The 24,993-nt window shown below is 46.7% G+C and overlaps 1 protein-coding gene across 2 annotated transcripts; it reads right to left on the bottom strand.

Moving 5' to 3' along the window:
- Positions 1-1,121: 1,121 nt before the first annotated feature.
- LOC102572643 (cytokine receptor common subunit beta) lies at positions 1,122-24,828 on the bottom strand. 2 transcript variants are annotated; one of them, XM_014608178.3, is made up of 15 exons: positions 24,199-24,828; positions 21,188-21,313; positions 20,003-20,177; positions 17,619-17,754; positions 15,648-15,832; positions 15,118-15,275; positions 14,174-14,345; positions 13,464-13,599; positions 13,213-13,373; positions 10,463-10,608; positions 10,199-10,373; positions 8,227-8,317; positions 7,853-7,922; positions 4,406-4,500; positions 1,122-3,937 (listed from the first exon to the last, which is right to left on the bottom strand). In XM_014608178.3, exons 3-15 carry the CDS (start codon positions 20,064-20,066, stop codon positions 2,689-2,691), a joined length of 2,838 nt encoding a protein of 945 aa, XP_014463664.1. In that variant the 5' UTR covers positions 20,067-20,177; positions 21,188-21,313; positions 24,199-24,828; the 3' UTR covers positions 1,122-2,688. The 2 variants fall into 2 exon arrangements, with proteins under 2 accessions (XP_014463664.1, XP_059582404.1); XM_059726421.1 differs by lacking the exon at positions 24,199-24,828 and having other exon boundaries at positions 21,188-21,445.
- Between the last annotated feature and the right edge of the window lie 165 nt (positions 24,829-24,993).

Consider the following 24,993-nt stretch of genomic DNA (forward strand, 5'->3'; position numbering starts at 1 on the left):
AGAAAGGGCTTCAAGCACCAGTGTATAAGGCAGCTTGTGAACAGAGAAGGGTATAGACCAGTTTGTAGTCAGAGCCAGACTTCTTTTACATTTCCCTGTAGGACAGATGGTGTGTTCTATATCCAAGTCTCCCAAAGGGGTGAAGCCTGCTGAAATCTCAGCATGGTGCCCTGTTCCTTACATAAATGCAGACAGTGATAAGAAAAGGCCATGATGTGTATAATAAACTAATTTATTCAGTGCAGCCTCATGTTAATCACCTATATCTGAGAGCTATGGAGAGGGCCCTTGAGTAATGCTGGCAAGAGTTTACTCATATGAATGAGAGGGCTGTAACATTTTCTAACCACCAAGTTCTGCTCACTGCTGGCCTACATATTTGCAGGGTCATGTTACAATTGCACTAATTTTTATCCTTCCTTTGGCTTCCTGCTGCTGTTGAACCCACACCCAAGGCTTGCTGTGCCTTGAAGTACATGCAGTTTTAGAATAGGGTGGTACCCACCTCAGTGTTTGTATGGTGCCTACTTAGCAAAAGGGGATCCTGTTGGGCACCACAACAATAAAAATAAGGTGACAAGTCTTCTGAGGACCAAGACTGCCAACATGGAGGAGGAAATCCCCAAAAGCTTCAGAAATAAGGACTTGGACCCTCTGGCTTGGTGTTGGCTTGTTAATGTGCCAGAATGACATTATTCTACGCTTCCGTAGGGGTCTGTTTGCTGTACTAAGCAGGTCTTAGTTAATAACCAAGCAATGGAAAGTTCTCCTTTTGACTTTATGGGGTCAAACCCCCAGACGTGGTCTGGGATACAAAAAAAACAAAGTGGCTGAAAACACAGTTTATACACATCCAAGAATCTAAATATGTAGGCTGAGCTAATGCATGGGGGTTACAGAATCTCTTTCTAATGCCTTCATAGAGAAAGCAAAAACCCATCAGAATGGTCTTCTCTCTCCATGCCTTCATTCCCAAGGTGGAACTAGCAAGAATTGTAATGGGTCAGGAATGAGTTAGGATATAAACACTAACACAACCTCCATCTATGCTCTAGTCAGCCAGAGGCAGTGCCAACAGCTTCTTGTTTTCGGGAGAACTTAATTCACTTTCCACACATCCGTCAAGTTGAAAATGTTCTGTTTATAACAAGTTACAAGATCCAAAAGAATGAATCACACTGCACAACAGCAAACAGAGAGCATCCAGTTAATACAATAGAGAAAACTACAATCTCTCACACATACACACATTGCACTTCATCTTCCTCCCCTCATTAGCTGTGACATACAGTGCAGCAAAGTCAGACCCGGCAGTCAAAACTTCTACCTGGCAGGTGACACATCAAAATCAAAATGATTTTTCAAAGTCTGATCACTGCTTTAAGTCAAACTTTTTGTTTGTTGCGCGGGAGGGGGGGTTGTTTGCTTGTTTGCTGGGGCGGGGGGGAGTGGGGGTTGGTTTTTTCCTTGTTTTTTTCCTTCTTTTTTTTTCAGGGTTTTTGTGGGGGTTTGGTGTTTGTTTGTTTTTTTGCTTCCAAAGCTTCAGAGCTTCACTTGCAATAAAGGAATTGGAGACATAGCTTATACCTTACAGATCAAACTGAGAACTGGATACAGACACTTCAAAACAACTTTACAAGAGGAACATCTTGGACAGCCCCCTGTGTGAATGCAGTGTCCAACAAACAGCACAGCATTTCATCAAACTCTGCAGTCTTAAAAACTGCCCAGATGAGGCATATGGAATCCATCCATTGAGCAATACCAGACAGTGGCTCATAGATTTGGAAATTGATATCTGATACCATATGAAAAAGAGATCACTAAAGCAGCGAGTTGAGGTGCATTACAATCATTTAGGAACAGCCAATGCCTGGAAAAGCAGGAAATCATCCAGTATTTTAGCAAAAACAACTACAAGGGATCATGAAGTCCAGGCTTGTTCAGCTGTACAACCTATCCCCTGTATAGTTTTTCCAATAATTATGTACATCTCTCTGGTCTAATTTGTTCGGTCTAATTATGTACATCTCTATGGTCTCTATGGCTTTGTGCGGTCTAATTTGTTGTGTTGCAGTGATAGGGGCATTTCAATCTCCCCTCTAGGAGACATCAAGTTGAAGTTTCCTGGTCTCCAGTCAAATCTTCCAATTTCAGTTTCACCCCTTTACTCCTGTCCATTTTGTACTGTCCTGAGCAGTTCCCATCCCTGCTACACCCTTCTTCTATTAACACTGCAAGATGATTACTATCATTATCTTGCTAAATAAACTCTCTTGGACTTAATAATAGGAGGCATTTCTTTCTCTCAGAAACTTGTGACAGTCTTAAAATATGACATGAAGTTGGATCCCTCGTGTTGTGAAGCTGTCATTACATTCTGCACTAGAACCATGTCAAGGTTATCAGAAATGACAGCGTTGGAAAAGTAGCAGGTTTCTTCAAATGGGGATGTTTGGCTTTTGCCTCTAGCCAAACACAGTGAGGAGGAGAACATGGTACTATCTAATGTATGTCAACCACTTTGGAAGCATGGAGACCCAGAGAAAAGAGCTTCCCATTCCCTTTCTCCATGGGAAGCGCGGTGGGGGGAGGGAAACAGTGGGGAATACAATAGAGGGTCATGACAATCCTTGAATGACCATATTTTTGTTCAGTCACTCACTGTCTTTGCTGACACTTGCAACTTCAGCAAAATTCCCTGGCCCTTGATGTGTGCTGCTGTCCATCCCACAGTGGTGATGCAAAGTAATCATCAGACTTCAGTGCTTTGAAGAGCTGAATGGCCTGCATGTGAAGTCCATCCTCTGGCTTGCTGTGGACAGATTTTCCATCACACGCAGTCTTTCCAACTATCTCACTGGCTTTTGGAGGCTTACTGGCTAAGGAGGATTGCTGATTCTTGGAGATCTTTTTGCTGGGGTTGGGGAAGAAACAGTATTCACCCACCTGGTGTAGGAAAACTGGGTCAGTGCCATCAGGGTTGAACACAACCAAGTTATTTTCGTGCACAGGTTCTTCTTGAGAAAGCTCACCCCCCTCCAGTGAAGCGGAGGGGGAAAGGCTGATGGGTTTGGGGCTGCCTTGTGGGGTCAGAGGGAGTGTCATATTGCTATCCAGTTCAGGGTGCTGTGATCCAGGTGGAGTGGCTGGTGCTTGAGCTGCAACTGGGAGTGAGACACCAAACCTCCCAGAGAGCAATGCGGGGCTGAAGGTGTCATCCACAGTTTGAGGCAGCTGGGAGTCGTAAGTTAATGTGCCAGCATTATTGAGCATCTGCTCCTGAGGGTCCAGGGCAGGTGAAAGATTGACTGAATCTTCTGCTGGTACCAAGCACAGACCTTCAGTGGTGATGTACTCCAATGGCCATTTCTGAGAGGAGCTGTTAATGGGGACAACAGTTGGTGATCCCTGACCTTCTCTTTCCTCTTTCACCCCTTCCTCATCTGCTGGCAGGTCTTGTAATACATCTTGCCCTCCAGCAACTATCTGCTTCATTTCTTTCTGGTCTGAGACCCAGGGGGATTGGAGAAAATTTGCTCTTGTCTCTGCCCCCACCATTGAGGCCTGGGTACAACATTCCTGGGGTAGGGAAACGTAGTCCACAGATATTGATTCCTTCCTGATTCCTTCTGGGGCAGCTCCCAGATCCTCCTGAGTATGAGCCAGGGAGTTCCCATATGCGCAATAAAGGTATGGGCCATTAAAATCACAGAAGGACATAGGGACCAGAGAGGTAGTGTCCACCTCAGCACCGCCAACACAGGCAAATGGGGCCGGTGAGAGGAACTGACTGGTCCTTTGACTTGACTGCCAGTCACACAGGGCTGCTGAAAGTGGAGTGGGACCTGGCACTTCAGAAATGTGATACCAGTTTTCTGGGTCCATCTTTGGTGCCTCAGCTCCTAAGGACCCTGCCGAAACAAACTTCACCACACTGCAATAGAGAAAAATAAAAGGGATGAGCCAGTAATGAGAGGTCACCTGCAGAGAGACAGGAGCTGAGCTGAGAACACAAACAGCCTCCCGGGAATTAGGAGGAATATTTCCCTGTGGGCAGATTACCCCACATGGCTAGTTCCTGACACCTCCCCCTGGAGCATCTGGCACATGCTCCTGGTGGTATCACAACCCCAAACTTGGTGGACCAATTCAGATTCCTGCATTCCCAGGGCACACACACCAAGCTGCCAGTCACCCTTCAGAGAATGTCACCACCAGTGTCCACATTTATGTAGCTCTGTCCATACATATTAAGGGCCTGGAGGGAGATTGTTCATCACTATTTCTAGATCAGGAAATAGATTGGAAAGTGGTCCTTCCACAGGCATGCTAGGATCCCAGGGCCACCAAAATACATTTTGCAGAATATCATGAGCATGTTATCTGTGCATCATTCACTCACCCATCCAGCACTTGCAGGTTGCTGGCCTGCTCCATCTTCTCTGAAGAACTCGGTTTGCTGAAGTCCCACAAGCTACTGGACCCCAAAGGTCCTTTCTGTAAAAGAAATGTCAGGTAATATTGCTCCTTCAGGAAGGAGGGACCTTCTAAGTAGCCCAGGAAAGACAGGGGGCATTGGTATGGTCAGTATGTAGCAAAAGCCACAGCAAAGGGTGTTCTGCTAGCAGCAATGCTCCAAGGGTCTTCTCCCAGGTCTATTTTGTTCTTTATCTTTTCCACATTGCCAGCCTCTACCCTGTGTTTCAGGCAGGTGTATAATGGTAGCTCTACTCCAGAAATCAGCAGCAACAGGATGGGCAAGCATGAGAAGAGGCACAAACTACCACTTTGTGCAATGTCAGCTTTGCTCCAGGAAGACTCTGGAGACACCACCGACAGGGGTAGAAAATAATAACAATCAGCCTGGGCAGCTCACCATTTGACTGGGATGCTCAAATGCTTTGGATAAGAAAACTCATCTGAAATAACTAACCAACAAACTTTCAAAACTACAGAACAAAATCTGACTATGACTTTAAAATCAGTTACATGGCAAGAAACAAAGAGCCATTGTGAATGGACTGCTCCTTCATGTGGAGAGAGGTCCCTAGGAACTTGTCCCAGGGGCTAGTGCTAGGCTCATTGTTACCTGTAATTATGGCTTTCGAGATAGGGCTGTGCTGCAAAGGGGTGAAGTTTGCTGGTGAACCCAGATTATTCTCTTAGTTACAACTGTAGGACATGTTTATGCCAACTTCCATCAGAGGCTGGGACTGCTGCCGAGAAAAAGACCCTCCCCCCTTGCTCCCATGCTGCGTGTCGCAGGGCACCTCAGTGCCTGCTCCTAGAGAGGAGAAACTGCCAGGGAGAGAACCCTGGCAGAGCCAATTGAGCGCAGCTGCGGGTTGCCGGAGCAACCAAGCGGAGCCAGCTGGCCAGAAGGGGGCAAGGCCTGGCCTTTATAAAGTCCAGGGCCGAAGCCAGGCTGGCAGTTCTCTGCCAGCAGCTGGAGAGGCAGGAGCTTCCTCAGCTGAGATATGGGGAGAAGCCCAATGGGCAAGTACAGCTCATGATAGCCCTGAGAGGATTGGGCACTATGGTTAGCCAGGGGGGCTTTATGTTTGTGTTACAGCCAGGAGGCTCTAGTTTACGTTTGCTCTGTATATTACACCCAGAGGCTTGGGTGAGGCTGTAGGGGTTGGAGGAGGCCTCAATCACAGGGACCCCAGAGAGTGTGGGGTGCCCTAGTGCCAAGAGGGCGCATTATTTTCATAGCGCCAGGGAAGGCGCAGCTCACACGCCAGTGCGTGAGCAACTGGCGGCGAGGAGCGCGGCCAGTGGGTCGCGGGCGCAACCTGTAGGTTGCGGATGGGGACCTAGACCCCCGATTGCGTGTGGGGGAACATAGACCCCGGCCCCAGGAAAGGGGTGGTATTATTGAGTAGCCCAGAGTGGGCACGGCGAGCCCCAAAGAGGGGGAGCGCCATACTGAGGAGCCCTAGAGAGAGGGGCAATTACTGAGAAGCCCGAGACGGGCATAGCGAGCCCGGCTGCAGGCTAGTGCGGTAACACCGCTCAGACTGAGGTAGGGCGCTGCGGTTGCCCCGAGAAGACGGGGAGTAGCAGCGCGGTGAGCCAGGGTCAGAGAGGGTGCCCGTGCGGTTGGCCCATAGGACCGGAGGCCCGCTAGAGAGTCCCTGAGCGGAACCACACCGGCAGGGGAGGCCCAGAGCGGGCTAGACGAGAGTCCCAGCAAGAGGCTGGGCACGAGAGAGGGAGCCCAGAGTGGGCCGCAGTAAAGAGGAGGCCCGAGAAGCGGGCGTATGGAACGGACAACGTCCATTACATCTGCGAGGCTTGGGGCGTGGTATTAGGGGTTGGTAGGAGCTACGCATAGCCCATAAGGCTGGGGTGCTTGGGTAGCGCCCATTGTACGGGGAGACCCACGAGGGGTCCAGGAGCTTACGTGCCCGAGGAAACACAAGGCAGCCTCCCTATTACATATTCCATCAAGACGTGGCGGGCGAGAATGGAGGGTGTCCTCGGGCCGAAGTAGCATGGTGAGAGGGCCTCAAGGAGATCACGGCCCTCCGCAAGGACCCCACCGTGACACTGCATATGACTAAGTCTGCCAATTAGGCAGAAGAGATGACTTAGAGAAGACGAGGCTGTGCACCTCAATGTTGCTCCCCTCTTCAATCTCAGAAGAGCTAAGAGTGGAGCTTGGACCTACACTTAGCATCCATCTAAGCCATCTACCCTGCCAGCGTGCCAGGCTTGGATGCATGCTATCACATGAGCTGGGCTTGTTTCTTAACCACTATCCTGGGCTCAGCAAGGAGGCAGCAGAGACATGATCTCAGGGAACTGAAAGGATCTCCAGGTGGATTTAAACCCACTGAGAAATGATCAGTAGCATAAGGCTACAACCAGTAGTAAAAATAGCCTAGACATCTCCCATACATCAAAGGGCAGAACCCTCAAGAGAAAATGCTTTGCCAGTCAGCAGGGACAGAACAAGGAAGGTGAATCTCCATTGTGGACCACATGGTGGAAAAGGTAGGAAGATGCTTGGAAAAACTGAAAAGGGCATACAAATAACAGAGGGAGCTTGACTGGAGCACAAACTCTATTCCCAATCACCTCCCATTAAATGGGATGTAGCACAGATTGAAAAGGTTCAGAAAAGGACAACTGTAGTGATTCTAGGTATGGGTATGTGTCATAGGCCAGAACAAGAGAGGAAACTATGTTTCCTTCATCTGGAAAAGACAAGCACATATGTGGAGGTGGACCTGTGGTTAGGTCTGTGACAAAGGCAGTTTAAGACCAGGGTCCAGTTCCCCATCCTGTGTCACACATTCCTGTGTGAACTCAAACAAGTCAGGTACCTCTTTTGCACCAAAGTCCTCCCTTTGTACAATCCCTGTGCTCACAGGGATGTTGTGATGATACTGAAAAACAGTACACAATCTTCCCTGGGAAAATACATGCAGGGGGAGAAATATGTATTCCCACATATGAAAAAGCTGGGCAGTGAGACTGTGAAGAACATGGGGAATGTCCTGACCAAGAACAACCATGTGATGTAAGTTCGAGCAGGAGTCACTTCATCTCATGTATGAGAGGGCCAGGAATGAATATTGCTGCTCAGAGTACTGCATGCCTGGGGAGGGGAGGTTATTTACTCTGAAGCTTCAGGTTTGGCTACTAATGTAAGAGACACAAGAAACCAAAGGCTTTATCTGCAGTATCCACTCTGCCCACAGCATCCTCAACAATTCCCGCCAGCTGGGGGCTGTGAGCAGGCAGATTCCACATTGGATACTCCCCACAGCGGGAAGCCCCAGGGCAGCCTGTCCTCCTTCCTCCTCCCTCTTCCCAGGCGCAGTGTACAGCCCCCTCTTACCTGGAAGAAGCCCTGCACCAGCTGGCTCTTGCTGGGATTGGGAATTTTTTCCTCCCACTTCTTCTTCTTGCTGCAACAACAACAATGCAGAGTTGGCAGGGAAAGCACGCAGCCTTGCCCTGGGTCATGATGCACGCAGCCGTGCCCTGGGCCTGCACCAAGCATGCAGCCTTGCCCTTGGCCACCCCGGAGATCCTAAACCTCCAGGACCCTGCACTAACCTAATCTCCCATCACAGACAGAGCTTCCTGCTGTATCCCAGGCTCACCCCAGCTGAACTAAGGTGACCATGGAGCCCTTCTTCCCTTGGTTTTCCAGCCTCTCTCCACTCACTCCACCATGATATTTGGAGCCTCTGCACCACACCAACGTACCTGAGGAAACATTGAGAGCTGTACCAGCCAACTACTACCAACATGGTGATGCCGAATGAGACCAGCAGTGGGACAACCACTGGTGACCCAACTGAAATAGAAAAAGGAGAGAGAGAGAGAGAGAGGGTGAAATTAAGAGAAAACAAAACAGTGCCGTTAGTCTGTTATCTAACCTTTCACTCTAGATGTTCTTAATGGATGATATGATGAGTTTTTGGTTGCAGAGCAGCAGGCCGTAGCAGAAGCACTCACAGTGTGGCCCTGTCAGATTCCAACAAGTCTGCAAATTCTGCTAAATGCCTTTTTACAACAAGGATACAAGAAGGCAAGAAGGAAGGTTGCAGAGCAAATAATGTGTCCTGATAGTGAGGTTTGGTAAACTCTCCCAAGTGCAAGTGACTGGCTGTGACTTATCACAGAGCTGGGACACCTCCCAGGAAAGCAAGACGGGAACACATCTGTTAAACCCAAGTCATGAATTATCCCGAGTGTGCCCAAGCCCCTTCTGTTTGGCCTCCCATGAAACAACAGGCCTCATGAATTTTCCACAGATTGTCTGTTTGATAGCACTCCTAGGACTAAGTGCTGTAGTTCCTTTCTCACAGACTTAATTACCCAACATGAGAGCGGTGAAAGAGCATTCATTAAACTCCAGTTTTCCCAAATCCAGTGTGAGGAAATCTTAAGAAATGTCCCAGACTTTCCCATCCCCCCCAAAAAAAGGGAATTTTGGAGACATTTTGTGAACACTGGGCATGTCTACACTTGCATTTAGGCATGCCTAAATTTAATGCGCATTAGCCTAATGCACAGTAAGCTAGTTTAGACTCCTCTGCTGGATAAAATCATAGTCCAAAACCAGCACCCTGACTGGATCTTATAGCTTAGCTGGCAGAGTCTTGCCAGTGTTCCAGTGATTGTTTCCCAGAAATTATACAAGGGGAAGGGAAGGGAAAGGAAGGGAAAGAAGGGATGAGATCTGCTGTCTGCATGGAAATGGAGTGCTTGTACTTATCAATTTGCCCTGAAATCACTCTCCCCACAGACCGTTAGCAGGATATAGAAAATAGAAATAAGATTTATTACACAAGAATATTAGATCACACAAGAAAACATAACAGATAGAGTTGAAGACAAAAAGAAAAAAAATAGAAATAAAATAGAAACAATCACACGCTGTTCCTCTAACTAAGAGATGCTTCTCAGTGAGCTTCATCAGAGTTTGCAGTGTCCAGCTCTCCAGCTGGCTGGTCCATATTGCTACCAGCTCTTAAGATGGAGACCAGAAATTTCCCTTAAAGGTCAAACATCCCTAAACCACTTTTCTCCTCAAAAGGCATCTCTTAAATACCTTATTGTTATCACCCCTTCTTTCTTCTGTTCAGTTCTCAGGGATCATATGTATCATGCAGATGATTTTCTTCCCCCAGGCAGGCTAGTCTGACAAGTTAGGTTTCCTTCCTATTCATAATTTTACTCAAAGAAGACAGCAAAAATTACTGAAACCCCTTAATCAGATTTCCCTTAGCCATTTTGTATTCCAGCAGGAGAGAGAGACATGCTCATTGTGAGATTTGAAATGCACTTTAGTCAATGGGTAAACTGAGGCATCTCCCTCTGAAAGGTAATCAGCCATTGGTAAACACTGAGAGTTTTGCCACTTCCCTGCTTAATAGATATGCCTGCTAAAATCTTCTCTGGTATGCAGCTATTGTATACTGCAGAGTATTCTTGACACTTAGTCTAGCAGGATGCTCCTTGCCTATCTTTGATCAAGTCATAGTACAAAAATCCAGATACATTCGTACCAAGTACACACAAACATAAAAATAATACAAACGGACTTAGTTTTACATTAGCCATGAAGAGACCAGCCACAACAACAGTTAATCCAATTCAGAGAAATCTCTGTTTACAGCAAATAATGTCCCCCACAATTGTTCCCTGCTTATAGGGGTACCCAAGACAGTACCGTGCTCAGTTTCCCAAGTGCACTCCTCACTCCATTCGCTCCAGGGACCGTCGTAGTCAGAGGACGCATGCACCCTTGCCCGCATTTTTGCCCTATAGCGTGTTGATGACTTTAGCATCTGGGAGGGGAAGATGAAGGGGGGCTCATCATTGCTGATGTTGATGGACTTGGCAGCCTGAGGAGAGAAAAGCAACATGAATTAAATTGCCTTTCCTACCCACCATCTCACAGGAGTGTGGGATCTGCAGAACCGCCAACACCTACCTCCGAGGACTGGTCTGCCTTCCAGTACAAGACTTGATAGCTCTGTTTTATAAAGCCATACTGTAGTTTATGCTTTACCCATCTCAGTTCATACTCCTGGTCTTCCTTTGTTGTCACTGTCAAGTTGGTGGGTGCAAGCACTTTAACTGGAACACAAGGAACATTTTAGGTGTGAACGTCCCTCCCTTGTCTCAGTATCTTTCTGCCCACCCCCTCCAGTTTTTCTCCATTCTGGGTGGATGCCAGGACCAAGTTGCATTTTATCTGCCGAGAAGTAAGATAATGCTTCCACCTGGTACATCTTATCTCAACCTGCCCAATGCTTAGTATGCTTTTTTCAGAGCTCATTGAAGGCCTAGGAATCCACCTGCAAGCTACTTCATTTAGAGCCAAACCAATCAGCACCATGTAACATGAGCTCTGTACAATATAAAAAACATATCCAGTGGGATCTTCTTGCAAGAGCCTCTTAAAGTTACAGTTCTCCACATCTTTCTTCCTCAGCCAAATATAACACTGAACATCAACAGAATTCTAATCACAAAATTTGAAACATATATAATAAAGTGTAAAAATGGAGGCAAACCTGCTTTAAAAAAACAGACATGATACAACCAGTTGTGCCCTGCGCTATCAGTGGCAAGTTTAGTACTGGAAGGAGCAAGGCTAAAGTCATCCCACTTTCAAATGTCTTATCATTGTTTGTCATTGGCCCTTCTCTAATGCAGCAACTGATTCACCAACTGCAATCCTACATTGCTTCACTTGAATAGGCCACTCCTTGTGCTCTCCTCAAACACAAACCCATGGGCATGTCCTGCAGCCAGTTCCCAGAACACTTCCTCTGGGTATGCCAAACTCAAAAGGTTGGGGGATGGAGTTTCATGCAGCCACTGACTCTGATGTTATAGAACTCATATGGGCTTACTAAGACAGGGAGAACAGCACTATCTAGACATTTAGTTGCTTTGACCTGTGCCATTTTGATGCCCAGCTATTTTGGACCTCAGTCTTGCAATGATCAGAGAGCAGTTCCATTTGAGGCTCTGGTCATTGCCTGGTTTTGAAGGAAAGTGTGGGGGAGCAATAGGCCCATCTGTTATCCACTTCTTGTAAATAGTTTTAGACCTGTACCTGTACATAGCTTCCTCGCTCTTATTTTACTGGACCCCTGTTGGTTATTATTCTTCCCTACCCCAAGGCCTATTGCATTTTCCTGATGCTCGAGTTCTGATGCCCTATTCAAGTTTGATTCTACTCTTCTGACAGTACAATTTATTCTTTCAGTATCCTTCATCTCAAGAAGCACATGCGGCATTAAGTGAAAGGATGCCAGTTCTGCAGACCAGTAAATGCAAACAGTCAAGTCACAGTCATCTACATTGCCAGCAATTCACATGTGCCACCCACATGGCAGAAACATTTCATGGCAAGGAGAACAGTCATTTAAGACAGATGGTATCTATAGAGAAAGGCTTAACTCAGGCAGGCCACTTGACCTAGGTTTACATGCCACATACACAGTGGCACCAGCAGTGAAACTTTACATACCAACCTGATTCACCACAGAAGGGTAGTAGCCAGGATTGCCTGCCACCTTCCAGATAGTTATTGCTTCTTCATGCCCAATATTCTCATATTGGCAATCTGCCTGTTCAGTTCTGGGGACAGTTCAACACAGATTTCCAAGCAAGGAAATCTGTGGCATGTGGTACATCCTTATCTAAAGTTCCCACATGCTGCTGGCTGTCCCATATCAGAAGCAAATTTTCTCCCAGCAGTTCATGATGATTTCCTCACCTAAAGCAAGCAGTTGACACTCTGCAGCAGGTCCCACAGCAAGCCATCCTCAGCCATACACAGGTCTTGCTTCACTTCTGGTGGCTTGTCAGCATCAGTCACAAGCATGTTAAATGAGTCCAAGGTGTGTTCTGTAGTGTATTAGTCCATCAAAGGCCTTTAGTCATGGCCCTGCCACAGCATTACTTGCAACCACTCATTCATTTGGACAAGGAGTCACATGCTTGACAGCAAGAGGCTATAAGTATCATATGTGCCAGGTGCTGGTCAGTGTCCAGCATTTTGCAGAACCCTAGACAGGAGGCATCCATGCTCCTTCTCCATGGAGTTAGAAGACAGCACCATTTCCCTCCCAAAATGTACTGGCCCATTGGTGGGAATATTTTTTTTGTTGGCCTACAGAAGTTAAAGTTGGATATTTGCAGCCAACCTCCTCCAGAACTCTTCATTGCACTACAGCACATATCCCACACTGCAGCAGGGTACACAAGGCTGCAAGGAAAATGGAACACCAGCTGCATGCTATTACACACCACATGGCAAATGCCATTTTCAGTGACTGCTTCAATTCACAACAACTGAAAACAACCTGGCTTTCATGACACCATTGTTCTGTTTTGCCCTGCTCTACTTTATACCATCTCCCCTGTACATTTACCTAAGTCCTAGCATTCCTTCCAGCACTATCCTCCTGCTCTAAGGTTGCTCTGAGCTGTGCCAAACAACACTCCTTTACTTCAAGCTTCTCACAACAGCGCTCTTCACGCAGCAGAGCTTGTCAGGAAGGCCAAAGCTTCCTTTGCTTACTATTTGTCCCATCCTGACATCACTGTCAAGCTTCTTCACAGCCAGTCCGTTTCTCCCTTTCTGCCAGTTGTCTACCCATGGGAGAACATCTGGGAGACAATCCTAAGTTTACCACAACAGAGTATATGTAAGTAGGGTCTCACTGTGCTTGCAGGCTTCAATGCTTTTCTCCTCTTTCTTGTGCCGGACAGTTACGTGGTACCAGCTCACATGGTTGGGGTTGGAGATATTGATCTCACAGCTCTGGAATACATAGGGGATGTCAGGCAACCTCTTCTCATGAACTGGTGAGCATTCCTTCTCTCTGAGGGTGAAAGAGGTGAAGCTGACTTAAGCAGGGGGAGGGATGATAGGAAGAAAGGTGCCTACAGAAGGCCAGGGGCAGGTCACTTACTCTGATGTCTGTGTAACCTTGTAGAAGAGTGTGAACAAGACGGAGCTGGTGACCTCTTGCCGTACTTCCCAGCTGCACAGGAGGTGATCAACACCATTGAAGTGGCAGCGGAGATTCTTGGGCTGACCATCATCTCCTGAGAAAGGCAGAAGTGAGGCTTCCTCTAGGCAGAACAGGGATGAGCGAAGGCACAACAGTACAGCAGGGACTGGCTGTGACCATTATAAGGAAAGATGGTTTTTTTGTTTCAGGCTAGACTCTAGAGTGATATGTCAGCCTAGCTGTCCAACCATCCAGCAGTGCTTGGAGCCAGTCTCTATATTGTGACAGGTAAACAAGGCAGACTACTCTAGGGGGCATCACAAAACCCTCCAGCACTACAAGGCACACTGGCAGAGGGACTGGGCATAAGGAGCTTGTGCTGCTCCTGCCAGTGCTAACTTGGCACCTTTTCTGTGGGACTAAACAAAGGGCTTCACCCTCTATCACTACTGATCTGGTTCCTTTCGTAGGCACCATAGCCACTCAAGTAAAAGTTGATGGTGACACGGGGGACCTTTGGGTGAGCAGAACATAATCATCACATTCCAGCAATGTCCCAGTGCTCTTCAGCTCAGCCCCAAACATCTACTGCTAGTACAGCACATAGTTCAATGCTTCTCACCCCCCAACACCTCATCCGGACCCTTATTCTCTCACATCACGCTTACCTGCTTGGGTCTCCCAAGACACCTCTGTGCTCCATGCACTGTACTGCCCAGTAAAGTTGCTCTTTTGGCTTGGCTTGGCTCGGACACGAGCAACATAGGTGCTCCCGGGTACAAGGCTGTCATGGCTAAAGAGGTGCTTGGAGGTATTTGAGACTAACACAGAGGAAGAAATCTGTCCATGGCATGAGAGAGATGGAAGTGGGTAGAAAGGAGAAATAATGGGACAAAGAAGAGAAGCAGAGAGGACAAGAGAGAGAGACAATATCAGAGATGAATGTGAAGATATCTTTCCTTGAGCAGGTCTATGGGATGAATTTCAGTCATGTCTGTGATCCTGGGCTAGGCCACAGTACAATGCTGCTTGAGTGGAGTTTATTGCTTTCAAAGCAGACAGACAACTTTGCACCTTCAGGGTCTCTAACTTTAACCATCCAGGGCTGGAAGTATAAGACACTCCTAGCCAGCTACATCATGCCAGAGGCACAGTGTGTGGAACATGCAGCTTTCAGAAGATCAGATGTTTTCAGGGCCAGCTGTGAAGGTTTCAGTAGTTTTGAGCAAATGTTTTTGAGCAAATTTATTTAAATGAAAAGTGCTTATATAAAGTAAACATGATTTTTAAAACTCAGAACAACATTTCAATTTGAAATTGATGTCAGATTTAGTTTTCCACAAAAACCTTTTAACTGTTTAAAAAGCTCAGAAATAAAATAAAGCATTTTGTTTCAGTGAATTCTTTTTCATTCAAAATATTTTTTTTCAGTTTATCAACAATTTTGAAAACAAATACATTTTGCTTTAGCCTGAAGCACAAATCCTCTTCCGTTTTCCAGAAGTGCCAATGAATGGAGAAATCTGTTCTCTAACTGCAGCTTCCCTGATACCTTATATATAGTACAACTCAAAACAGTGCAAGCGAATGCCTGCATATGTCTCATGCCTACCTCCCAGGACTCCCAGTCCCTCTTGTAGGCCACTTCATATTCCAATGAATCGTCCTGCAAAGGGCTTCCATTTATCCCACCAGCTGCTTCCCATACCAGCAGGAAATTATCTGCTATCCTCTCATGGATTGACAGCTTTTGAGGTGGTAGTGGCTGGACTGAAAAGGTGATGAGACAATTAGTAAGTGTGAAGGAGAGGGAAGAGGGCCTTTCTAAGCCTCCCAATGTCTATAAGGAAAGCTACAGAGCTGCCTAGCTTCAGATTTTGGTGGGATTACCTAGGACTGCTGCCAATACTGCTGCCAAAATTAAAGAGAAAAAGGATGTGGGACATACCAGTTTTCCCAGCACTGGCAGTGAAGGGAGGGCTCTCCCTATTTTGTCTGTCTTACATGCTATAAATGAGAAGCCACTATCATGACTGAAAATAAACTTGGTTCCTTACTAGATTATACCATAGGAATTAGAGATCAGGGAGAAGTATTTTAGATATTCACAGGGAGGAGGGAAACATGGAGAGATATCCTTACCATTCTGGAAAAGGGTGACATTCAGTTCAGCCTGCAGCAACCGATCAGGTTTGAAGCTGTAAATATCTTTTATCCCTATTGCAAAACAGGAGCTTTTTCTGTGGCATACCCACTGCATGGGGGAGCTCTGGCAGTCAGTGCGCTCCCCTGCTCTTTGGGACTCACATGGCATCTCCTTGCTGTTGCTACATGCAGAGAAAGAGACCCAGAAGGAGCCAATTTAGATATAGGAAGCTAACCCAAAATCTGGCCCTTGGAACTGTTCCTACCTTCTATCCTGTGTTGTCTATAAACTGTGTTCATCACCAGTATAGTTGGGTATAGTTCTGTAGTGTATTAAGGGATATGACTAAAATTTTTAACATGACAAATGTGATTTGTTCTCTCATAATTTGCCTGGGGTGGTGGGAGGGAACAGGGTGACAGGGTGTCTTGTACATATAATATATATAATATATTATATATAATATATATAATATCTTTTGGTGGGAGATGGGGATCTTACTTTTTATGTCCTTTTCCATATGTGAACTCTCAGCTCTGTAAAAATAAAATTGGAATTGATGTAGCCTTTGAGAGCCGTCTCTAGAGCATGGTCACAGATGGGTCATGAAGGCTGATTGTAAAGGAAGGTGAACTAGATGACCTGGTCACATGAATGGACTTAGTTTTAATTATTCAGGTCTTTGTCAATAATCAGCTAGACCAAAGCAATGTCACATATTCATGCATGGTACCTTCAGCACTAAGGAAACTCTAGCTACTACAGAGAGTGTAGGGTATGTCTTCAGCAACACAGTACTGCAAATACATCAGACATGTTCTCTACACTGACTTCCCAAAGAGTATTGATCGCATGTAAACTCTTGGTCCTTATCCTTAAGGCTGTTTCTGATCTGGGCACAGAGTATCTAAAGGGCCAAAGGTCAATCTAAGCTTTGGCATGAAGGCCATAGTAAAAAATTCTGCTCCTTTGGTGCAATGAAATTTTGCCTTTTAAGGATTTTGTGTGAAAGAGAAATTTCCCTGGGCCAATCTGAGATTGTGGAATTAACTGTTTCAGGAGCTAAGGACCATCCAAACCTTCAGTCACTTCTTCTCTTAAGTACAAGGTGAATTTCTTTGACCTGACTTTCTTTAACAGGGATGAAGACAGTGAGAGCCAAATAACACCAAAGTTCAATGCACTTTGGATCAAGTCACAAGTGATTTCTGCATCTCTGCCTCATAAGAGGATACCAATGACCATTTCCCATTTCTCTTCACTTACTTTGACCCAACCCTGATTCTTTCTCTCCTCTCACACAACTCTCATTTCCACAAAATGTCCTTCTTTTCTTCCCTCCCCTATTTTTCCTCTTTTGTCCCTCCCTCTCCTAGCATGCTATCCAGCCTGACAGCTTACTTCCCTTTTCAGAAGAAAGCTGATGTAGTGGGGTGGTGCTAACATACAAAGCCTATCCCCTCTGGAAGGAAACCTGATAAGCAAACACACACACACACGTATTCTCTCTTCCTCTTCTGACACCCATGTTTTGTAGCACTGACATAATCAGAGCCTTGTTCCTGCTGACACTGCTACACAGATGGGTCATGTAAGGAGAAATCTCTCTCCCCTCTGCTGATAAAGGACCTTTGTCCCTGCTTCTACTGTAGTGGCTCCTTCTCCACACCAGGTGCAGTAACCTAATATTCTTTAACAACTAAAATCCCACAGCAAAACCAGTAGAGAATGACTAAGAGGTAATCAGAATAACCTGAATAATACATCCACGCTGTATTCATTTTCCCCTCTTCCCAAAGCAGGCTTCATAGGGTCTTCAACTTTCACTCACACAAAAGCCCAACCTAGGTGTATACATGCTACTCAGAGTCCAGCTCAGACCCATTTCTCACCCTCTAGCCCCCTGTTTTAGGTCCAGGAAGCTCTTCACATCTCTCTCTCTAGCAGTGCAGAGTTCATATACTTACGGTGTGCAACTATCCTTATGGAAAAGTGTCATATTCAGGAAGTGATGTGCCTTTGAGCACTCCTCCCACATGCAGGTTGTTTGTGACGCATAGTCATTATAGCAATGCAGGCTCTTCATTGGGATGCTCTCTGTGACTGGGAAGCAAGCATAAAAAACATAGGTTATAAAGGTGAGTAGCGAGGAACAATAGGACAGACACACAACCTGCTGTCGTGATAGGGAAGGCAATGATGCAGGAGGAAGAAACTAGCAGATAAGCTCTGCAGGGAGTTCCTGTGTGTCATTTAGTGCATAAACCAAGGATTGTATTAATAAAAACCTCATATTCCTGACTTTCACTGTTCAGAGACTGGAAATGAGAAGGCGCTTACCAGTAACATCTGTTGTTAAAGTCAGCCCATAGTAGTCACCAGGTTGCCAACTCTTACGACTTTTATCATGATAGCCAATGCTTTTCTTAAAAGCCCCAACTTCTTGATTAAGGTTATTGTCTAAGAATCTTAGTTTTCATGTAAAATATGGTGGGTTTCTGGCTAACACTTTTGCAGAGAAATCTAAAATATCTTTGAAGCATGGAGCGACAACAACAAAACACACAACAGGCCCCCAAATGCACTGTTTTTCTCTCTCGCTTCTTAAGCTATTCTCATGAATTTTGGGGACCTGGCTCCTGAGATTTGGACAAAAGTTGGCAGTAATGTTTCACTTATGTGAGAGGCACCACAGGCAGCCAGCATACAAAAGCCTCTTTGAAAGTTTACCACCTTAGTCCTGACAAAGCCTCAAAAAGTCTTTTGTGGATTTGTGTAGAGGGGAGATTGGACACTAATTCTGGTAGCTCACTTGGCCTGCTAGCAGATATCATACCATTAGGAAGGCAGTCTTAAGAGAGAGATATGTTCTAGGGAAGCATTTCTCAGTGGGTTAAAGGAAGGCCCACACAGGTTTGTGAGAGAGTTAAGTCTTAGAAAGGGGCAGGTTTTAAAAATCCAACACGTGGAGAACAGGAAAATATGTATCTCAGGACAAAACAGAGACAGCTGTTAGATGCAATTCCAGAGCTGATGCTTTCTCCACCCTGTTGCAAGGCAGCTCTGTGAAGCTAGGAGCCAGAACAACAGTATCAGGCTGGGACCTAGCCATGATGGAGGTACCAGCATGGAAACAGAGAGTGCACCCTTTTGTGACAGTCCTATTGGCAGAGTAGGCACTAGAGTAGTCTGTGTATCATGACAGCTACTGAAGCTTAAGTCGGCATGGCCAAGACACCTTTCTAGGGACTGGCAATGCTAATGATACTCTGGTATGACAGTGTATGTGCTGGCCTCCCCCCAGTCCTGCGCTGGACACAGAAATCTAAACAGGATCTGGTAGATGCCTTTCAGGACCAGAAGATGGACTTCCTGAGAATAGGGCTATCCTGTCTGAGGTGGGACTTAGCCTAAATATAGATCTCTTAGTTTACTGGTCTCAGAGACCAAGTATGCCAGTATTTCCTGAGATGTTGAAGGATGAAAACCTTGCAAATAACTTATTAGATGTGGGTAGAGGTGATACTTCAAAAGACAGTGAATATCAAACATGTGCATCTCCACCACTGGAAAGGTATGGGACATGTCTTGGGATATTCTTTCTAGGGTTCATACCGCAAGTGGTCTTAATGCAGACCTGGGTCTTGAGACTCTAGGAGAAATTCCTGAGGGATTTAAAAGACTTCCTCCCACAGAGTTATACTATGCTCAACTAGTTGTAAAAACTCACAAATCAGTTCTACATACAACATAGGAGGTTATACCTAGAGTTGATGAACATGAGAGAAACATCTCTTTGCTCCCAATAATGGCAGAGAAAAAACTGGGAGATTTGGTAGGGGGTGCACTTTCTCATATAAACCAAAGCATTTGAAATTGGCCCTGATCACTTTCACATACTCCAAATGCTGCATTTATACTCCAAATCTGATCTATTAGCCCTTGCAATTCCCTACCTGTTCATCCCTCCACTCACCTTCAGAGGCCTAGTTATCCTACCACATCACCTCCAGTTCATCCCCCATCCACTTGTCTAATTCTCCACTTGCTCACCCAGCCAGTCACCACCTACTCGTAGTCCCACCGCTCCATTTCCCCCCTCACTATCCTTCCACCATCCAGTCTCTTACTGTACTATCCATTCACCAGTCCCATTGAACAGTTGCCCTCTCAGCTGTCTGTTTATCCATAACACACTCTGCTGGAACAGCAGAGAGAGGAATAGAGTAGAGAAAGTGGAAAGGAAGGAGACGGAGTAGAGAAAAGTGATAGGGCTGAAAGAGGGCAGGGGAGAAATGGTGATGAAAAGGGAAGGGAAGAAAAAAAAGAAGGTAAAGAATTGGGAATTCACCTTGTTCTTCTCCAACCACAGAGGCCAAGCAGAGTGCCAGCACCACCATGCAGAAATCCCTCATGGTCACGTCTGCCGGCACACGCAAGTTGGACCCTGATTCAAGAGTTAGCGCTCAGTTCTTCCAACCTGCTATTCTGGCGCTCACCCACGCTTTCTATTTCTTCCGTGTTCCCTGAAGGACAGGGAGGCAAAAGTCTTGTGAAATGATGACTGAGACTGGAGTCTTCTCTGAAACATAAAACATCACCTGGTCCCCCTGCCCTGTCTTGAGTGGACCTTTCAAAAATATACTGTTCGTCCTGGAACAGTGAAGTCCTCACCTTCTTCTTGGGTGATTGCACAGAGAACTGAAAAGCAGCTGTGCTCTGCTCATAGTATGCAAGGATTTCCCATATTTGCTTTGACAGCAAGAAGCAACTGTTATCCATGGAAAGGGGGGTTCAGTCTCCACATTCGCTCCTCCTTCAGCTCCCCACAACATACAAAAGGAACACATTCAAAACACAGATCTCCTCCATTGGACCTAAGCCTGACCTGGATAGACCACATGCCTTCATCCCTTAACACCCCTGGCTACCTACCACAGACATGCCCACTTCTTAGGATGAGAGGAGAATTGTCTGGATTTCTTACATTTGTACCCTTCTCACCAATAGGCTACTCATCAACCAGCAAGACATGTGAGAACCACCTTGAAGCAGTGCCCACTGGAAGCTTTAAACAACAGGAACAATCCCAGTGAATCCTTATTTTCTTTTTCAGGGGTGAATGTGGAGATTCAAAGCTGAATTCAGTGCTGCCAAGACCTTGAGCCATATTCTCTGCAGATGTAACTCAACTAAAATGGATAGAGATGAGCTACTAATAATTTTAACCCCACATGAACTGCCAGCTAGAGTCTAACGGAGTCCCTGAGCACATCTACACCTGGGCTTCCTGTGCCTGGGAACTTATGAACTTTCCTGCCTCTGGGGAACATAGAGAAGGAGGCCCAGCCCACCCAAAATAACTCACAGCTTCATGAAACCATTTAATCAGGTAGTATGCTGCTTAACGGACTCCTACGAAATCATGACTCAGAAGAGATCTAGTGAGACAGCTGACTCCAGTGGCTCATGACTTGTTTGGATGGGTTCCAATTTACCGTTTACCTCTACCCCAACGCTGGCCCAGCTCTCTTACCTGAGCCAAGAGCTGTCAGAGCACTTGGGCAGAAGACCCCCTCTGTCCTCACACACCAGTAGCTTCAGCTTTCTGGATGCAGGAACCAGCACCAGGAATGACACTTCCCAAAGCGGGACCGTACACCTAGGAAATATACCTGAGATGTATTCCTTCCCACCTCCTTTTTTTGCACTGATTCAGGCTGGAACTTTGCTGGCTGTGCATACCCCAACTATTTTTTACCAGAGCAGACACCGCCTTTATTGTCACTAAGTCACAAGTGCATTGAACTTCAACTTCCTATTTCTACTGTGTTTCAAATGCTCTAGGCGCCTGCTCAGTTGTATCTGAGAGGAAGAGGAAGCATTTTTTTTTCATTCATAACAGTTAACTGTTTTATTATTATTACTATTATTTAAACAGTTTCCAAGGACTGGGTCTTGGAATTTTGTAGAAATCAGGACTAACTCACTGGCACCAGAATCTGCCCATGTGTGCCCATCTCCTGCCCCTGCAATATTGCTAGGAAAATGCAGGAGAAGAGCAAATGCTGAAAGAAAAGCGTGTCACTTATATGGTAGTCAAATCCCAAGGAAAAGGTTCTGGCTATATACAAAAAATACATAACTGACAATAAAAATGAAGACTTCGTCATTATCTCTAGCTGTTCAACTGCATCTGGGCCACTGTTGTGTATACTTGCAAGTCCTGCTTGGGTGCCCTCATAACCAGAGCCACATAGGTGGAAAGAGAAAATGCTCAGCAGGCAAGTGTGTAGGGGGGAAGGGAGGGGAGGGAAGGAGCATGGGGGGGGGCAGATCGAGGCTCCCACAGTAAGGGAGGGAGTAGGGCAGGGACTGGAGTGAATGGGGCCCCTGGGCAGGTTGGGGGAGGGTTGGAACCTGGGCAGCTTGTCCCAGGACACAAGGGGCTCCTTCCACTGTGCACACCCTGTGCAAGGCAGGCATGGGGGGCACATGCCCCCTGGATCTGTGTGTGGAGCAGAGGTGGACTGCTGCTACAGGCTGGGCTCTGTGCCTCGCTGACTCTGCCCCAGCAGCCATGCAGTGCCACATGCCTCCTGCATGCTGGCTGCATGCAGGCCCCTGCCCACCTGTTGACAAGAGACATGTGGCATTGCATGGCTGCTGGGGCACTGGCAGTAAGGCACAGAGCCCAGCCTTCAGTGGCAGCCAGCCTCTGCCCCATGCACAGATCCAGGGGGGACATGCCCCCCATGCCTGCCCTGGAGGTGCACACAGTGGAGGGAGCCCCCCCTTGCCTCTGGACGAGCTGCCCGGGCTTTGACCCTCCTACGACCCACCCAGAGGCCCTGCTCACCTCAGCCCCTGCCCCTCACCACAGGGGGCCTCAATCTTCCCCTCCGCACCCCTTCCCTTCCCCTCCTTCTCCCCTACACACTTACCTGCTGGGTGCTGCTCCACACACAGCAGGGCCAAGCTGAGTTCCCAGCTGCCTGAAGGCTGGCAGCTCATTTGTCTCTGTGCCCCTCTTTCCCCTTGCTGCAACCACCTGGAGCCTGCACCCAGGCTACCCTGCGGTGCTCTGTGCTGCCACCGCTGCCCCGTGTTTGCGGGGGCTAAGCCCCATTAGCCCCAGACTTCTGCTGCCTGTGCAGAGCCACCTTCCACTGTGTGTCTTTCATCCTCAGTGGTTGCCTCTACAAGTGCACTTTACTGTAGTTGACTAATTAGCTCTGCAGTAAAGCATCACAGCCTACACATGCACCCATATTAGGGCACAGTAAACTAATTCTCTCCACCATAGGATAGTACTGCCCAACACAAGTACTGTCCTATGGTGGAGTACTTGCATGCGCTGAGACGCATGTGTAGACTGTGACCAGGGCTGGCTGGGGCATGAAGGTGCTACAATGCAAGGGCTGCCTGCTGGCTAGTCCTGCACTGTAGCATCCTTGTGCCCCAGCCAGCCCTTCCACCACCTGAGGCCACTATCTGGAGGTGCGGCAGGTGAACTCAGAGTGGTGGGGGCTGCAAACTACCCCCCTTCCCCATTCCCATGTGTAATTTCACCCACCCCACCAGTCTGAGTTCACCAACCAGGCCTGCCCCCAAGGCCCCTTGCTCTGGGTCAGCTGCTTCTAGGCACAGCATTTTCACGTGCACCTGGAACTACCCCAGCTCAAACTGCTGCAGTCCTGGGTGCACACGAAGATGCAGCATCTGTGTGGAGCTAACTCTAGTGCGAACTGTGCCAGCCTGCCAAAGCTGATTCAGGTGCATTAATACCACATGTACATGTGCCCAGTTTGTCCACAGTCAAAATGTAGACTGCCTCTAATTCCCCAAGGGTGGTCATTCTTTCCACATCTCACTAAACTACACCTGACATGGTTCAGCTTGCTTTATAAATAGATGTGGGAGCTGAAAATCAGATAATCTCCCATCAGGTGTGGAGATGAAGAACAAGTTCTTTGCTATAGGAACAGACCTTTGCTGTTTTGTTCTCCAGAACACTGTAGAGACTTCCTGAGGTATAGTGAGTGAGTAGCACAAGCAACATGGGTCTTCTCTTGGTAAAAAACACAGGCAGAGAATAGTCCATAGGTCACTAGCTAGAAGTAGCTTTGGATTATTCAATATATTTTCCGGGGCTTTGTAGCAATTTGGTGCCTGATGTTGGGTGTTAGTGTGCTGGATAAAACTGGTGGCCAGTTAATATTTGATGGGTACATACACACAGAGATGACTCTCATAATTTGGCTTAGCAAACATCAATTAATAGAGCGCAGCAAGAATTCAGCTAAACTGACGCACAATATCCTGCAACAAAATAGCATAGGGCTTGTTTTGCCTGTGCTCCAGGGGGATCAGGCAAATTTGCTTATCAAGCTAATCCTGCTCATGGGTTCATCATTAACTTTTAGGAGGCGAGGATGTGTTCCAGAGGGGTGCCATGGTAGACAAACATTAACAGACTACTGAGAAGAATTTAACAGTCCTTCCCTCCATGTTCCTTGTTTGTCCCATTCCCATTCTGAATCTTACCATTACCAAGATCCTGGGCTCCCTGGGGCAGTGACAGCTCTTTTCTACATGTCTGTGAAATGCATGTGCTCTTAGATTCCCAGTGATTTCAACCATCTTTGGAGTATCTGCTCAAGAACAATAACAAACATGAACAAATATAAGAAATGAATCACTGTTGTGATTGTTAGAGAGCACAGAAGTGGTAGAAGATAGGTAGAAGAAAACTGGAGAGAAGAGAACCTAGGTAGGTAAATCTATCCAAGGATGCTATAGAGTTTCACATCCATTTTCCAAGAACTGGCCCCTGAGCTAGACTATGAAGAGTTGCCAGAGTCTAGGAAGGGCACACAAAGACCCCAGGGGTGAATTATCAGAACTTTGTCTCATTTTCAGATCATGGACATTGAAAATACCACCTGAGTCTCTTCCAGGAATGTGTTATTCACTTAAATGTGCATAGATCAGTGATTCTCAACCAGGGTGTCACAGCACAATGGGGTGCCACCAGATCCTTTGAAGGGTGCTGCAAAGCATGAGAAGATAATCCAGGTGTGAGGATATAAGCAGATAATTGCAGGCTCAGGCTTGACTGTGCTCATTAACCCCCTACCTGGCCCCTCTGCAGAAAGGTAAGCACTGTAATACATCATTTTTGAAACTGGGTGCCACTCAAGTCATAAGAAGGGATGCCTTGAATCCAGTGAGGAGTACTTCAGATCCAAAAAGGTTGAGAACCACTGGTATAGAAGTATCAGCTGGAACCTTCCCATATGCAAAATGGGAACAAGGGGAGGGCTTCCAGCATTTTATAAG

The sequence above is a fragment of the Alligator mississippiensis genome, chromosome 4 (assembly GCF_030867095.1).
Source record: "Alligator mississippiensis isolate rAllMis1 chromosome 4, rAllMis1, whole genome shotgun sequence".
NCBI lineage: Eukaryota > Metazoa > Chordata > Crocodylia > Alligatoridae > Alligator > Alligator mississippiensis.